Genomic DNA, 16,782 nt, shown 5'->3' with positions numbered 1-16,782 from the left:
TTGTATTTATATTGAAACATAATCAGCCTTTTTCTTCTTACATAACTCCAACCTTTATGATCTCATGAGTCTTAGTGAGCTTTTATAGAGTCATTTAACGGCCAGTTTTCCCTCCCTGTTTTCTAGATGCTGAACGCTCTGCTGATTCTTATATTTGTGCCCATCTTTGATCTCATTATATATCCGCTTGTTGGCCTTTGCAGGATCAAGATCACGTGAGTAGAAGCCTGTATTTCTGGATACTCCCATGTTTATTGCAAACAGCAGCATTTTAGAGGCCTCTTAAACTGTGGAAATGAGCCATGTGGCCTCTCATTTGTATCCCATGAAATCGCTGCAGGGTGCTTACGTATGTAAAGCAGTTCTTTTATTTTCCTGCAAATTTTCCAGCACACTGTGCCGTATAATAATAGATCACATAAAGGGCTAATTTCTCCTGCAGAGTTGTAGATGTAGCCTAAGGTAGTTTCTCACATAGACAGCTTATAGTTATATATATTCTTGTTTCAGAAATTCAGAGGAAAGCTCTAGTTTTAATGGAAACATTGAAACAGATGGCCTTGTGTTAAAAAAGGGTGGGGTAGTTTCTTATCAGACAGGAGATAAGTGAAGACAGTGATGTGGAAATCACTTTTCAGATCTATAAAATGATAAAACTTTAACTTTGAAACCATAAACAGTGACTTTACTTGGGATACTTTTTTGATGTATCTTCTATCCAGGAAAAACATCAAATTTTTAGCAATATTACAGCAAGAGAGTTCTCATAGTATTCTATCTTTTCTTATCTACTCTGGAGAAATCACAAATTGACCAACAAAGTTTGCAAGTTTGCAGTTATATCTGGGAAAAATGCCCCCTTTATGTGCAAAACAGCCTCATTGCATTACGCACCTTCCACTCTAACTGTGTCCTTAAACTCTGGCACTAACATGGGACCTGTAAGAACAGAGCACAGGATGTGTCAGGGATAAATTCAGCCAGCCAAAATGGCTAGTTGGAGTCACTGCACTACCTGCCACAGGTGAATTCCACCAGCATTTTGCTAAGAACTAAAGTTTCATCTTGATGTTGTTCTTGTTTTCTTTCATCCAAAAATTCCACCAAACTGTGATGTTTCTGCAAAGTCAATGCTGTCCTTTCTGCCAACTGGCTGTTTGCATGCTATGCATGCTGTGCATACTGACACAACTTCATTGGCTGGATATAGCTTCCTAAGCCTAGAGAGTCACTTCTAGTGTGCTACAAAAATTCTTCTTTGAATCATGACCTTTTCTGAGAATTTCCACTCAGTTTTTTGGTTTCATTGATGAATTCCATATAAAGAGGGAGAAAAGCTGTTAAAAGTGGCTTTCCTGGTTCATGCTTTGGGCTTCTTGCAAAGCATTCTTTGATGGCTTGCAGTGCAAACCAGGGAGGGCATTTTTAACAGCTTTTCTACCTCATTATTGCAAATTCATACATGAAATACATTGGTATTGGTATTGGTGGTAATTCATATATGAAACCAATACATGGTATTAAAGCCTTATTTGCATAGGATTAGTATTACCTAGGAACCTCTGGTAATTTGTAATAATTGCACAGGACATCTGTGTTTTCAATCTCGTGTGTCTGTAATTTGCAGAGTAAAAATTTGAGGGCAAATTACCTACCATATTTGGGCATATTCAGAGGTACACAGATAATACTGTTCCCATGTCAATCAGCATCTCTGTAATTTAGGGTTGTGTTTGTGTTTTTTTACGCTCCTTGCAGCTTTTTTCTGCGTCTTTTTGTGATAGAAAAAAATAATAAAGGCTGCGTAGTAGATTGTCTACAAAGTTTTGACAATTATAGTACTTTTCTTTCAGTTCATTTCATCTTTTATTGACAAACGACTTTATTTTGCTTGATTTCTAAATTTAAACTGTACTATCCAAACAGATGTGTGTGCATAGATGTGCAGCACTTTTGCTCCACCTACAACAGCTTGTCTTCACAAGTGCCTGATAGTACTGTTTGTATTATTAATCATTTCATGCATCAGACAGTTTATGTGTTGAAATGTGTCGCTCATCGTGTGGTGGTTAGGCTTCAACAGCTGATTTGTGCAAGAGGGGTTGTTGTGCGTAATAATCCGCCAACAATGCAGCCAACTTTTAACAGACGACAAGAACCGTTTATATTTAACATAAGACAGCTCACTCTCTCATACTTGCACATTGCATTTTTGTATGGAATTTAGAAACAAAAATTCAGAAATGTCTGTAAATTTGAGTAAATTACAGAATTTGATTATCCTGTGCAAATACACCTCAGCAAACACTGACATCGAGGGTAACTCATATATTACCAGAGGTCCACAGATAAGACTAATTTTGTGCGAATGGTGAAATCTTAAACGGAGATCCCCGTGCACAGCCCAGGTAGTCAGGTACAGGTAGGTAGCAGGTCCGAAGTAAACAAAAAGAAATGATCCGCCGCGGATCCGCGGATCGTTTCTCTTTGTTAACTCGTGCAAATAGTGCTTTAGTAAATACACCTTATGGAGTGCTGTTTTAAATGAACAGAGTTTTCAGTTCAGAACAAGAAGTAAGCCGTTGTGGGATCTCTCCTCAATCAGGAAGTGACTAGTGCAGCCACAACATTACATGGTGTGGGTGGGGTGTTTTTGGAGTTTTGCATTTGCATTGCATTGAGCTTGAGTAATCAAACTTGTAATCACTGGTAGAGAATAATTGGGGTTCATCCCAGTCATTTTGTAGGAGTCTTTTACTTAACATCCAACATTTCCATGGCAGCTAAGATCAAGTTGATTCTGTCATGGTAGCTCCGTCATGACAGCCACAGTGACAGGAAACATCCTGTTAAAACCATAGAAGTTAAGAGTTTTTCTGGCTTTGAAAGCTTTTGGAGATATTTAAGGCAATTTAGGAAACTTAACGACAAATAAAAAATGAGTTGTCATTTTGAATTAATGAAGAAATTTGTTGCAGTGCAAAAAATTCTACATATTGTAGCTTTGAGGTCTGTAAAAGAATTGATTTTTTGTGCCTTCAGGCCTCTGCGGAAAATGGCCATGGGAATGATTTTTGCAGCTCTGGCCTTTGGAGCAGCCACAGTGGTCGAAGTGAATGTTGTGGTATGTATTGAAAAAAACTTTTTTTTTTTTTTTTGCTACCGAAAATGGAATAAATTGACGTTATCATGTTTCCTTTTATTTGAATGCATGCATTGCCAGTGAGAAAACGTGGAAGGATGTACACATTCGCAATCTAACTTTGAATTATCCTGAACTTACATGCATCCTGCAAAGATTCAAATTTAAAACCTTGCAAACTGCAAAGCTTGCAATTGTGTTATAAAGCTTGTTTGCAAAGATGAAAGCATCATTAAAATTATCAGCTCTGTAAACATTTCCAAATGTCTTATTTAGTCATGAAAATGTATTGAAGTATTGATCAGTGTTATCCTATTGTTTCTTCTCTATTAGGAAAGTGTGGTGAATCCTGCCCCAACTGGAAATTGTCTCATGCAGGTGTATAACCTGGCAGGAGGTGATGTGAGCGTGAGCATTGGTTCAAGTAACCCGTTTACTGCTCCCATCAAACACCTTCAGGTAATAACAGGAGTGCTGAAGTAGGAATAAAAGGTTTATACAGTGTAGTGTTGACGCAGGACAGCACACAACTCTCAGTCAGTCCTTTTTACTCTAATGGATGTGTGCAGTGAGTTTCTCCTTCATCCCGGAAACAAATCAGGGTTGAGAACAAACAGTTGACTTTCTATCTCTGTGAGAGAGTTCTGAGCTGTGCAGAGTTTATCAGCCTTATCGCTCAGTAACATTCACTTGATTTAAACAGAAAATGCCTGCTTGTGATTAAAAGAATGTTTTATGATAGTGGGTATTTGGAAAACAGAAATGATTAAACAATTTGAGCAGGTTAATTATTGTACTACAGGAACAAAGCTTTTGGAGTTTGCTTCTTGGCCTACTAGGTGAAAAAACAAGGTGAGGTGTGGATGTAAACCATATGTTAATTTTAAATGTGCTGTTTATGTTTGCCTTTTGCAAAGCCCTTCAGACATTAAAAACTGGTTTTGTTTCCTCTTGTTGTTTGTATTTGCATTTCAAAGAACCTACTAACTACAATTTGAGGATTACAGACCTCACTAACTGAGACAAAATCAAGAGAACAGGACAGATTTGCACTTAGCCAAGTCCAAAAATAAATTACAGCTAAAACAACACCAACGAGTGCATGTTAAGAAGATGGTGTAAAAAAATTAAGCTCTTTAATCTAGAAAATCTGATTTACTTATGCCATTCTATGACGTCTTAAAGATTTTGTCAGGAACCTTAAATGAGCCCTTGGTCTCTCTTCATGTATCAGGACCCTCCAAAATATGAGACTGTCACGATAGGAGCACACAGCAAACACATCCCGGTTCAAGTCACCTTTAACGGAGAAACCACTAACTGTGTAGAGGAGTTTGAAGAGAAGAAGGCCTACAGTCTGATTGTAGACTCTGACATTACTGGTATCCAGTGCAAACTTGTAAGTGGCCCTTAAAAACTGGAAACATCTACAATTTCTTCAACAGCTTTAAAACTTCACAAGCAAACTACAGTTAGAAGTAAACTTAAAATGGACTTTGTTTGAACCATCCAGGTTGAAGATAACATAAAGAAAACTGAGGATGGAAATCCTTATCTGAGGTAAAGTATGGCTGATCTCAGAAGCTGTGTATCTTCTTTACACTGTTATCATTTCAGGTACATTATTCTGTTGTTGATTGAAATATAAACCAAAGTAACCCTGTTATCATTAAAATTTCTTCTTATTTTAAGGTTCCTAAACAAAGGACCAGATGATATTACGATACTTGTCGGAGAAGTGGAGTTCTTCGTTCCCTCTGGTGTCATGTCGATGAACAAGAGCGTTGATCGAGGAGAGTGAGTAGGACGGGGTGGGGAACGGGAACAAAGTTTACACCCAGGGTTGAAATGTCAGTTTTCCAAAGAAACCTTCTGTTTTCAAACGTTTAAAATAAATGACAACTAGGCATCACTAATGGTGGTGAATCCACAGATTTAAGAAATTAAGTTCACTTGAATCACTGGCAAAGCATCCTTTAAAGATCACATATTTTACCCCTTAGAGACAGGTTTATATTGGTCTCAAAGTCCCCAAAACATGCCAGTGAAATTTGTTACTGAAAAAACACTCCAGTGTTGGAGCATTTTTATATAACTAAAAACCCTCTCTTTCAACCTTTGTTTAGAACGATCTGTTTCTGTTTCTGTGTCTGTGACTTTAAATGTTAATGAGCTGTCTGACTCCGTCCCTCTCAGGAAATGGATGTGGCTTAATGGATGTGGCTCTCCTGATCTTCCTCTCAGCTGCCAGCTGAGAAGAAGACCAGGAGAGGAGGGCGGAACTTTCTTTCCAGCAGGGGAGGGCCAACCGAACCTGGGGGAGGCACTAACTCCCCACATGACATCATGAGGGGAAAATCTGACAACAGCTTGTTTTAACACACATTTTCTGAAGGCTGGATAAGGTGGTAGGGGGGATTATGATTCTTGGGGGGCTGTGGACAGGCCAGGGGCACATATTTTTGTTAGAACAGCCTGAAAAGTGTATTTTGCATGATACCAGTGCATCTCAAAAAATTAGAATATCATGAAAAAGTTCAATATTTTTTGTCACTTGTTTCTGAAAGTGAAACCCATATATTATATAGACTTGTTACACATAAAGTGAAGTATTTCAAGCCTTTATTTCTTGAAAAGTTGATGATTATGGCTTACAGATAAGAAAACCCAAAATTCAGTGTCTCAAAAAATTAAAATATTCCATAAGAACAATTAAAAAAAGGATTTTTTTCAACAGACATGTCAGGCTTCTGAAAAGTATGTTCATTTCTACGCTTCAATACTTGGTTAGGCCTCCTTTTGCATGAATTGCTGCATCAATGCGGCGTGGTATGGAGGCAATCAGCCTGTGGCACTGCTCAGGTGTAATGGAAGCCCAGGTTGCTTTGATAGCGGCCTTCAGGTATATGGGTTTCACTTTCAGGAGAGAGTGACAAAAAATATTGAACTTTTTCATGATATTCTAATTTTTTGAGATGCACTAGTATATGACCTTTAAAAGGCACATGCAAATGTTATTTGCAAAAAAGATCCTCATATGTAACTCACTGTGTTCTATTTTGATCCACATTTTACACAGTGTCATAACTTTTTTGGAATTAAGGGTTTGTAAATAAGAAATATCCTTAAAATGTATTTCTGATGCCCACATGAATACATAATGGAAATACTGAAGCCTATTTCCATTTTGAACAAATATGGATAATGTGACATTTGTATTTAGAACATGCCTGATGTCTGTAAATATCAGTGCATTAGAGCAAGAATAATTTTGGAACTCCAGTGCTTTTCTTTGATTTGTGCAGGCAGGTTTTTCAACAGGGCATCATCCCTACAAATCAGAAAGCTCCCTTCCAATCACGAGGTCAAATCAGTGTTGGCAAGTCAGTTTCTGGTTTTATCCTGTCTCGGTCTTCACTGCAGAAAAGTCAGCTTTTTCCGAGATGCTGCCTTTTACTTTCAAAATTAGCCTCAACTTAATAAATAATATTTTCAAGCACGTGATGCATCAGTCAATTCTTCAAACCTCTCTCCATCTTCATAAACCTCTCGTCTCCTGGTAGATACCCTGATGTAACCTGCACCACAGCATCAAAGACCTGCCCTAAGCTCAATCTGGGCCTGCTGGACTTTGGAGCCTTGTACACTGTTATACTCTTGGAGGTAAGTCAGCTTAAAATTTAACCTCATGTAAAGATCTTACTTGTAACAAAGCATGACAGAGCTGTGTGTGTGTTTTTCTATAGGAATCAGGTAAAATAGTTCCTCACACGATGGAGGATGTGAAAGCTAATGATGTGCACATCGCATGGCAGATCCCTCAGTACGTCCTCATAACTGCAGGAGAGGTCATGTTCTCCATCACAGGCCTCGAGTTCTCCTACTCACAGGTTTGTCATGATACATACAATCACTGCATCTGTTACACTTAACACCTGTAACTATTTGCCAGATCTAGATCTTAAAGAAAATTCTAATATTCCTTCCTCACCTAGGGTAGTACTTTGAGTTATCTCACTGATATTACTTGTCCTTATTGCGAAATTTCTGGGCAAAAATCTGAGGAAGTAAACTGATAAGGACATTTTTTGTTACAATTTTTAATAATCAGCACGATAGTAGCTTCTCTATCTAAACATGCTAAGGAAAATGCAAGTTTGTATTTTCAGCTTTTTTAAATGTATGAGTATGGATTGCCTGATCTCATTATCATGTTGGTTGCAGTGCATATTATGGCACCCCTCTATCTTATTCTGTCCTGTAGCCCACATTTATTACCTCTGCCAAGGAGGTTATGTGATCAGCAGGGTATGTTAGTTAGTTTGTTTGTTAGCAACATAACTCAAACAGTTATGGATGGATTTTGATGAAATTTTCAGGAAATGTCAGAAATGGCATAAGGAAGAACTGATTTTGGGAGTGATCCGGATCACCGTCTGGATCCAGGAATTTTTAAAAGGATTCTTTACTATTGGGAGATAGGGCTAATGTTGGAGTTCTGTGCTCTCTGAGTGCTTTCCTAGTTTGGCTTGTTTTACAAGCAAATTTATTTGTTTTACTGGCTAAACAGAACAAGCTCTGATCTTTGAGATAGGAAGGGAGAAGCTACTTGGTAAGAGGAATCTGCTTTTGGTTGTTTCAGTTGGAAGTAGGTTGTTGGCAGTTTTGCTTAGGCTGAACGTGTTAGTTTCACTCTCTCTGCAACAATAGGTGAGGCAGTTGACGCGTGTGGCTCCCTCTATTGATTGCTAAAAGTGTAAACTGCCGGGGCGGAGTTTCACTGTAGTCCAAGCTTTAAGAGAGTTTGAATCTAAATTTGCCAGCTGGGGCGGTTAGCGGCTGTGCACAATCAACTCAATTGTGCACATCTGTGGCATATCTCTCTATATAAGTACACAGACTGCGCTGTAGCGTCAGCGTAAGCGTCAGCCCTTGTGGAAGCCCAATTGTGTGAAGACCACATTGGGTAAAGACCAGCGAGTCTACCTGTGCGAGTCCACCGACAGGCAGCACTGCCTCATAACAGTCTAACGCACCCCAGCAGTCTAACGCAACATGTGCAACCAAAAAATACAAGTCATATATGGGAACAGAAAGAAGCACAATAGTTACAGAAAACGAAACCTGCATAATCTATCCACTTTGCAGAATGCCTCTTTTCCACAACCTTTTATCACAGTTGGCCTCTGGAACTGCCAGTCTGCAGTTAACAAAGCAGAATTCATCAATTCCCTCACTAAACTGTCTAACATTCAGGTCCTAGCCCTGACAGAAACTTGGGTCCGTCCTGAGAACACTGTAACACCAACTGCTCTATCAGTTGATGCAGTGTTCTCTCATACACCTCGCTCTTCTGGCCGAGGAGGTGGCACAGGCATTATTCTTTCTCATAGCTGGAACTTCAGCCAGTTCAAACCCTTGGACAATAACACCTCATTTGAATATCATGCAGTACAGGTCACTGCCCCAATAAAGGCTTACATGGTTGTGGTATACCGCCCACCTGGGGGTCACCTGGACAACTTTATTGTGGAACTGGACATGTTACTCTCAGAGATCCCTGATGATGGCACACCATTGGTTGTCATGGGTGACATGAACATCCACTTGGATAGAGCCCAGGCTACTGATTTTATTTCACTACTGTCCTCCTTTGACTTGAAACTGGTTCAAACGCCTCCTACACACAAGGCTGGTAATACACTGGATTTGATTCTAACTCGCAATTGCTCCACGGCTAATTTGAGTGTAACACCACTTCACCTCTCTGACCACTACTTCATTCAGTTCTCACTTGGCTTACCTGAACTTCAACAATCTACTACTCAATTAAGATCATACCGCAGAAACCTTCAGTCACTTGACCCAGCACAGCTGTCTGACGAGGTCTCAGCTGCACTAGCCTCATGTAACGAGTCCTTCACACTCACTGTTAACGAGGCCACAGACACATTCTGCTCCTCACTGACCTCCTCTCTGGACAAACTCTGCCCTCTGGTGTCTAAGCCTATTCGTAATACTCCACCTTGTCCCTGGCTCACTGAGGTCATCAGAACCCAAAGGGCAGGGCTCAGAGCGGCAGAGAGAAAATGGCGTAAATCCAAACAAACCACTGACTTGAGTGCTTATCAGCAAAAACTGTCCTGTTTTACCTCTGCTCTAAAATCTGCTAAGAAGGCGTTCTATCAATCAAAGATCTGTGCTGCCACTGATGCACGCAAACTCTTCTCTGCTTTTAACTCGCTCCTCTCTCCTTCAAACCCACAACCCTCCAGTATGTTGACTCCAGACATGTTCGCCTCCTATTTCACTGACAAGGTTTGTGCCATCAGCAACCAATTCTCTGAGCCTGTCCAACTCAGTTTTCTGCCACCAGCTAGTGATGCATCACTTAGCTCATTCTCTCCACTAAGTGAGAGCGAGGTCACCAGGCTTCTGCTTGACTCTAAGCCCACAACCTGTCCCCTCGATCCGATACCATCACATCTCTTGCAGGCGATTGAGCCCACAATCAGCCCTGCTGTGAGTTGTATCATTAACTCCTCTCTGTCCACAGGTGTTTTCCCAGCTGCTTTCAAGCAAGCGCGGGTTACACCACTGCTCAAAAAACCCACTCTCAACCCAGCCCTGGTTGAAAATTACAGGCCGGTCTCACTTCTCCCATTCCTATCAAAAATACTGGAGCGCACAGTCTTCAACCAGCTCTCAGAACACTTGCAGAACAATGATCTACTTGATCAGAATCAGTCTGGCTTTAGGCGGGCCACTCTACTGAAACTGCACTTTGTCGGTAACGGAATCACTTCGCTTGGCCAGAGCAGCTGGTCAGTCCTCAGTTCTCTTACTGCTGGATCTGTCTGCTGCCTTTGACACAGTAAACCACCAAATCCTCCTCTCCACACTCTCTTCACTTGGTATCTCAGGATCTGCCCTACAGTGGTTTAAGTCCTACCTCACAGGGAGATCTTTTAGAGTATCATGGAAGGGAGGAGTGTCTAAACTGCATGGCTTATCAACAGGGGTGCCTCAAGGGTCTGTGCTTGGTCCCCTACTTTTCTCAATATACACCACCTCACTTGGTGCAATCATCCGCTCCCATGGCTTTTCTTATCACTGCTATGCAGACGACACACAGCTATTCCTGTCCTTTCCACCAGATGACACAACTGTCTCAGCTCGGATCTCATCCTGCCTTGCTGATATTTCTAAATGGATGAGGGAACGTCACCTTCAGCTCAACCTGCCCAAAACTGAGCTCATTATCATCCCAGCCAGTCCCACTATGGAACCGCAGATCAATATCCAGCTTGGATCAAATAATCTCTTGCCCACTAAGACAGCCCGGAATCTGGGTGTCATGATTGATGACCAGCTAACCTTCAAGCTCCATGTGGCCTCGATTGCTCGGTCCTGCCGTTTCGCCTTCTACAACATCAAGAGGATCAGACCCTACTTGACAGAGCATGCTACACAACTCCTAGTACAGGCTCTTATAATATCACGTATTGACTACTGTAACTCATTACTGGCAGGCCTACCTGCATGCACAGTTATACCTCTGCAGTTGATCCAGAACGCAGCAGCACGTCTGGTCTTCAACCAACCCAAGAGAGCTCATGTCACGCCTCTTTTAATCTCTCTACACTGGCTTCCAGTTGCAGCTTGCATTAAATTCAAAACTCTAATCATTGCTTACAAAGCAGTAACTAAAACTGCTCCTGTTTACCTGGAGTCCCTCATCCAGGTCTACACCCCTTCTCGCCCACTACGCTCAGCCAGCGAAAGGCGCCTGGTACTTCCAGCACATCATGCTCCTAAGTCACTAGCTCGACTCTTCTCCTCTGTTGTCCCTAAATGGTGGAATGAATTACCCAACTCCATTCGATCTACAGACTCCCTGTCTACTTTCAAGAGAAGGCTAAAGACCCAGCTCTTCAGAGAACACTTTGCACTTAGCTAGGCAATTCTCTACTGTTGTCCCCAGTAGTAGATTGAGTCTCAGCCAGACTATTCTCCACTGCTGTCCCCAGTGGTTGAATGAGTTTCCCAACTATAGTTAGCTCGCACTGTCCTGCTCTACTTCTGGGATTTCTTTGCCCAGCTCTTTGGGAATGATCCAGCACTTGGTACTTGGTAAATAGTTGTTGTGAAGCCTAATGAATGGCGATTAGTGATCCCACATTTTCCTTGATTCATTGTTGATGTCTAAAAACAAACAAACAAAAAAAAAAAACATAAAAACAAAAAAAAAAACAAAAAAACAAAAAAAAAAACAAAACAAAAAAAAACTACATAAACAACGTATATTTTAGGTACTCTGCCTTAAACTCTACACGGCAGCACTTGCGTCCAATTGAACCTGAAGCACTTGATGGCACTTACTGATGTTGTTTCTTCTTGTCTAGATCATTGCTTGTGTTGTTCTTGCTCTCAAATGTACGTCGCTTTGGAGAAAAGCGTCTGCTAAATGACATTGTAACATTGTAAACAGAAACCTATTTAGGCAGCTACTATTTCAGTACCACCTCTCCAATGTTCCCCTCAAAGTATTATAAATGTAAAGCTTTTGTTTGCTGACAGGAAGATGGATGGCATCTATACTCATGACAAAAGGATTCTGTGTATGGAGCCATAAAAAATTATGTAATGTAAAAATTGAGAGGAAAAATTGGCAGTAAAGGCCAAAAAGCTTCTGGAATAGTTTAAGATAGTTTTTCTCACCATGAAACTTTGAAACATATCAAGTTCCCTGAGTCTGAGTAAAGTTGTGCAACTTTGTGTGGGAGAAAGAAGCCTTTCAGAGCCACATTTAAGACCTGCAAAGGCTGAATGTTTCACAGTCAAAACACCAGTTTTGTGTAGGAGTACTGGTAGTTAGAATTTCTGGGAAACACTGCATCAACAGCAGTGGGATTAGCTTTATGAGTGGGTGTTTCTTTCTCTCCTTAACATTTTAGCTCATTGGTTTAAATTTAAGATTGCCCTAAGTTGCTTGCTCCTGGATTTCTATAATCAAGAAGTTGTGATCCATTGTCACGGTACTGGTAAATATTTATAGGAGCCTATAGGGGTGTGACGAGATCTCACCTCACGAGATTTCTCGTGGAGGTGAAAGTCATCTTGGGAGATCAATATTGCCCGGACACCAGGATCACAAAACAATACCACACTGGAAACTATAAAAGATCACAAAGATGCCCTGGACACTTTGGAACTGTTGGTGGGAGAGCAAATGAAGTAACGGAGATGATCCGTGACCTATCGGTGTAGAATCTTGTTTCATCTTGTGGACCCAAGTCTCGTCTTGTCTCATGAGATAAGTGTCTCATCACACCCCTAGGAGCCTATGACTGTGATTTCTCTCCTTTTTCTAACCATAGATCTCTTTTCCCTTCAGGCTCCAGCCAACATGAAGTCAGTCCTGCAGGCTGGCTGGTTGCTCACAGTTGCATTTGGGAATGTGATAGTGCTGATTGTGGCAGAGGGAGCGGGACTGGAACAGGTAAGACCTCAAGAGACTCTAAACACCAGAAATATTTTTCACTTAGGGTGACAGTGGAAATCAGTGGATATTTTTAGGTACTTATTTATTTTTTTAAGTTTGTCGATCTGCCATTTTTTAAATTCTAATCCACTGCGGAGAACAACCAGAAGGGCAACTAGAGAAAAAGTTTAAGGCTGTGTCAGAAACCACACACTCATTCCCTACTCCTTATCCACTATAGTATAGTGAATAGCGAGTGATTTTGGACACAGCCAATGTGTCAGTTTTCTGTGATCTCCTTCTCTCTTTTGTTGTATCTCCATGGCAGCAATACAGCACCACATACAGGCTTGGCATATATACTACAGCGTTTCAGTGGTTCTGTGCTTACGTGGACATTTCCTGAAACGATCCCATATTTACGGAAAACTTTTTTAAAATGAAATGGAAATATAACGTTTTTGTCTTCATGTGGACAAGGCTGAAGACTCTGATTAAAGAAGTGTCCTGGGTTAGTCAGGCAGCATGCTTTGACTTTCCAGGAAGTGCCAGGAACTCCAATATACAAAAAAGTATTCAGACCCCCCATCACTTTTGTCATTTTTTTTATGCTGCAGCCTGGTGCTGAAGTCAAAAACACATTTTTTTTCTCATCATATTACTCTTGGTGCTCTATAATGGAAAAGTGAAAAGTGAAGTATTTGTTCGCAACAAGACTAGAATTTTAGCCCAGGTTCCTCATATTTCTCTTGATCTTTGCTGAGATGTTTCTGCACCTTGATTGACGTCCACCTGTCATAAATTAAACTGATTAGACATGGTTTGGAAAGGCACACACTTCTCTATTGAAGGCCTCACAGCTGACAATGCATATCAGATCAAAAACCAAGCCATGAGGTCAAAGGAACTGCCTGCAGAGCTCAGAGACAGGACTGTTGAAAAAGACAGATCTGGAGAAGGCTACAAAAAATTCTGCTGAACTCAAAGTTCCCAGGAGCACAGTGGCCTCTATAATTACCAAATGGAAGACAACCAGGACTCTTCCAAGAGCTTGCTGCTTGGTCACTCTGATTGAGTTCCCGAGATCCTGTGTGGAGATGAGACAAATCAAAGAGGGACAATGATCACTGCAGCAATCTACTGATCTGGGCTTTATGGCAGAGTGGCTAGATGGAAGCCTCTCCTCAGTGTTAAAACACACTGGCTTTTTATGTTGATTTCGTTGCAAACTCCAAGCTGGCTTTCAAATGTTTTGATCTTCTATAACTTAGTGCCAACAAAACACAAAGCAACAAAAGCTTTTGGCCAGAAAGAAGGTAGCTGGGGTGGTGGAGGGGAAGCTTTACTAGAAGCAGTGTGGTGGGATCGGCACTGATCGGCAGGGATCAGTGAGAAGGAGGTCATATTTAAATGGACTGTCTTGTTGACAGATTAACTGGCTGCGAGAGCTGAAAGAGGAAAAATTCAATCACCTGGTAGTCAACTGATTGCCGTAGGTTGTTTACCTTCTGTGTCCAGCATGAAAAAGCAAAGCTTCATTTGCTCAAGTTTCAGTTTAAGGTTGGCTCCAGAAAGGGCATCTCATCAAGTCATTAATTGATCATTCATCAATAAATCAATCATAGATATTGATGATTCACTAAATCTGAAAAATACTTAAATATTTGTTTCTAAAGAATGCACACATTTCTCTAGAATGCAGCAAATACTGATCAGTTTATACACTAACCAGAATGTTTATTTGTCATCAGTGGATAGAGTTCCTCCTATTTGCTGGCCTGCTGTTGGGCGTTTGCATCATTTTCTCAATCATGGCTTCCTTCTACACCTATGTCAAGCCTGAAGAGCTAGACAAGATCTTCCTGGAGGACTCAGGGAAGGGGGAGGACGACCAAGAGGACTTGAAGCAAAATAGCGATGACATGCAGCTGAACAAAACAGGGAAGGGCACCAGATTGTAACATTACCAGATTATAAAGACTACTTTTTCTGCTGTTGCTACATTGATTTAGCTTCAAATATGAGATACATCTAAAATGTAAGGATTTGACATTTCTTGTGTTTATAGAAGTCCTGCCTTTCTTTATACTCCAGTCACTTCTAATTTTAACCAGAGAACAAGGACATATTGTCTGATTGAGACTGAATACATGAAATAGTGTGTCAAAGTGGTCTTAATGTTGTCTTTTCTGCTCCATGATCAAGTATTATTACAAATTAATGTTCAGCATTATATTTTATTTGTTTCATATAAACTCCATGTAAGAATTTTTTTTCTGTGATGCTTAAATAATTACAAGCTGTATAGCCTTTGACAAAAGATGTTGGAGGAATAATTCAGTTTACATTGCGTGCCTTCAAATATGATATTAAAGGACCATAGCTAGTGCCAGTTTTGCATGTTAAGATCAAATTTATTATGGTAAACCTTTTGTGTATAATCATTTTGACATTTAGCCTTTGCTATTCTGGCTATCACCATTATTTTATTTATAGTGGAAAGTTGTATCTGGATAAATGTTTTGATAGTAATTGCTAGCGGTGCAAACACACTGTCCATCTCCACAGCTAGTTTGATGACTTGAATTAAGAAGTCTTTTTAAAAAAAATCTGCCCTCCATAAAATTAAGTTGTATGGATGATTTTGACCTAAAAAGCTGTTAAAAAGTGGCACCACTAGAAGGAGCAGCCCATAGAGAAAGCTGACATATCTTGAGGTATGGACCAGGCCGCTGGGGATGCTAGATAACTTTTTTCACCCTTGTTATGCCAAAATCATTCACAGCAAGAAGATGCACAGGAAATTCCCAGACAGGGCCTTTCTGTGTGGAGTTTAGATGTTCTCCCCGTTGACTTGTGGGTTCTTTCTTTGTACTACAGCTCCCTCCCACAGATCAAAACATACTTGCTAGGTCAATTGGTGACTCTAAATTGCCTGGAGGTATGAGTCTAAGAGTGCCAGGTTGTCTCTATATGCCATCCCTGTGATCGACTGGCACCATGTCTCGGGTGTACCTCACCTATTGCCAAGTGTCAGCTGGGAATGGCTCCAGCTACCCCCGACCCTGGATGGGATAAGTGGTGTAGAAAATGGAAAGATATGGTGGACCTATAGCCTCTTGGCAAACACCTCCAGTCGTATCAGCCATGCCCCTAGAAATGCACAAGTTTTGTCATTGGCCTCGCTTGAGTTGGAGGCAGGAACAGCTACAAATTTCTGCTTGTAGAGTCAACATCAGGAGGTGGCAGTTTCTTCCTATGCAGGAACAAAAGAAATCAGTCCTTAGTTCAGTCAGGACCACTTTAATAGCAGTTATTAACTTGTACATATTGCCGTTATTAATATTTGGCAGAGTGGCTGTTCTGGGATCCCCCTGCCCTTCCACGACACCACGTGGAAAGCATCAAGCAGGAACAGCTTGCCTACAAGAAAAGCCTGAGGCAGGAAGAGAAGCATCAAAAAGCCCGTCCCAGAGCAGGCATCAATGACAACAGAATGACACTGATTGGGTCAGAAGTAGATACAGGAGGAGCTGGGGTGGAGGAGGGTTGCAAAAAGTGTCTTACAGAGTAAGGAGAAAAGCGTAGCCTGGCTAGAGCATTTTTAATATGGCAGCATGAGTGTGATTAGCCAATAGCGTGCCAAGAGCAAATCAGCTGCCTGTTAGCTGATGTGGGCTTGAGTGAGATCAGCTGAGCTCAATTATATGGCAGCACTCGACTGCAGCCTGCCTGAACTAATGCAATAAGCTCAATTTTTACAAAAGTTTGCTAATTGTCTGCTGACTGGATTTGGTTTTCAGCAACGCCTATACTTCAAATAGTTTAAGTATATTTTTATATTTAGCTCCATTAAATAAGCAGGAAGGACTTACTAAGATGTGAAAAATTGCCACATGCAATGTTGATGTCTGAAATATTTTTTTTTCTTTTGCTCAAACATGCAAAACCCACAGAATGGTCCTTTAAAGTCATAAGATACTTGATGGATTTTTTGTGAATCATGCTGCTCCTTATATAGTTCTGTAAATAGACTGATGTGATGCTGAAAGTTGTTTATGTGCTGTTTTTAATTGAGAAAGATTAAAATGTACCTTGTTATCATTGTTTTCTCATATTTAATATCTTTTTTTTGTATCAGTCCTTATAATGGAAA

The 16,782-nt window shown here is 40.7% G+C and overlaps 1 protein-coding gene across 1 annotated transcript in view; it reads left to right on the top strand.

Moving 5' to 3' along the window:
• The window catches only part of slc15a2 (solute carrier family 15 member 2), a 32,501-nt gene extending 15,774 nt beyond the window's left edge, over nucleotides 1–16,727 (top strand). The window contains exons 13-22 of the mRNA XM_041807429.1: nucleotides 127–215; nucleotides 3,043–3,124; nucleotides 3,476–3,601; nucleotides 4,377–4,541; nucleotides 4,656–4,702; nucleotides 4,835–4,939; nucleotides 6,706–6,805; nucleotides 6,889–7,032; nucleotides 12,540–12,644; nucleotides 14,378–16,727. Of these exons, the coding sequence (XP_041663363.1) occupies nucleotides 127–215; nucleotides 3,043–3,124; nucleotides 3,476–3,601; nucleotides 4,377–4,541; nucleotides 4,656–4,702; nucleotides 4,835–4,939; nucleotides 6,706–6,805; nucleotides 6,889–7,032; nucleotides 12,540–12,644; nucleotides 14,378–14,587 (1,173 nt within the window). The 3' untranslated portion in view covers nucleotides 14,588–16,727. The remainder of the gene's footprint in view (nucleotides 1–126; nucleotides 216–3,042; nucleotides 3,125–3,475; nucleotides 3,602–4,376; nucleotides 4,542–4,655; nucleotides 4,703–4,834; nucleotides 4,940–6,705; nucleotides 6,806–6,888; nucleotides 7,033–12,539; nucleotides 12,645–14,377) is intronic.
• Nucleotides 16,728–16,782: the final 55 nt, after the last annotated feature.

The sequence above is a fragment of the Cheilinus undulatus genome, linkage group 15, assembly GCF_018320785.1.
Source record: "Cheilinus undulatus linkage group 15, ASM1832078v1, whole genome shotgun sequence".
In the NCBI taxonomy this organism is placed as follows: domain Eukaryota; kingdom Metazoa; phylum Chordata; class Actinopteri; order Labriformes; family Labridae; genus Cheilinus; species Cheilinus undulatus.
Note: the sequence above shows the minus strand (reverse complement) of the source record. Positions and strands in the feature narration are given on the sequence as shown.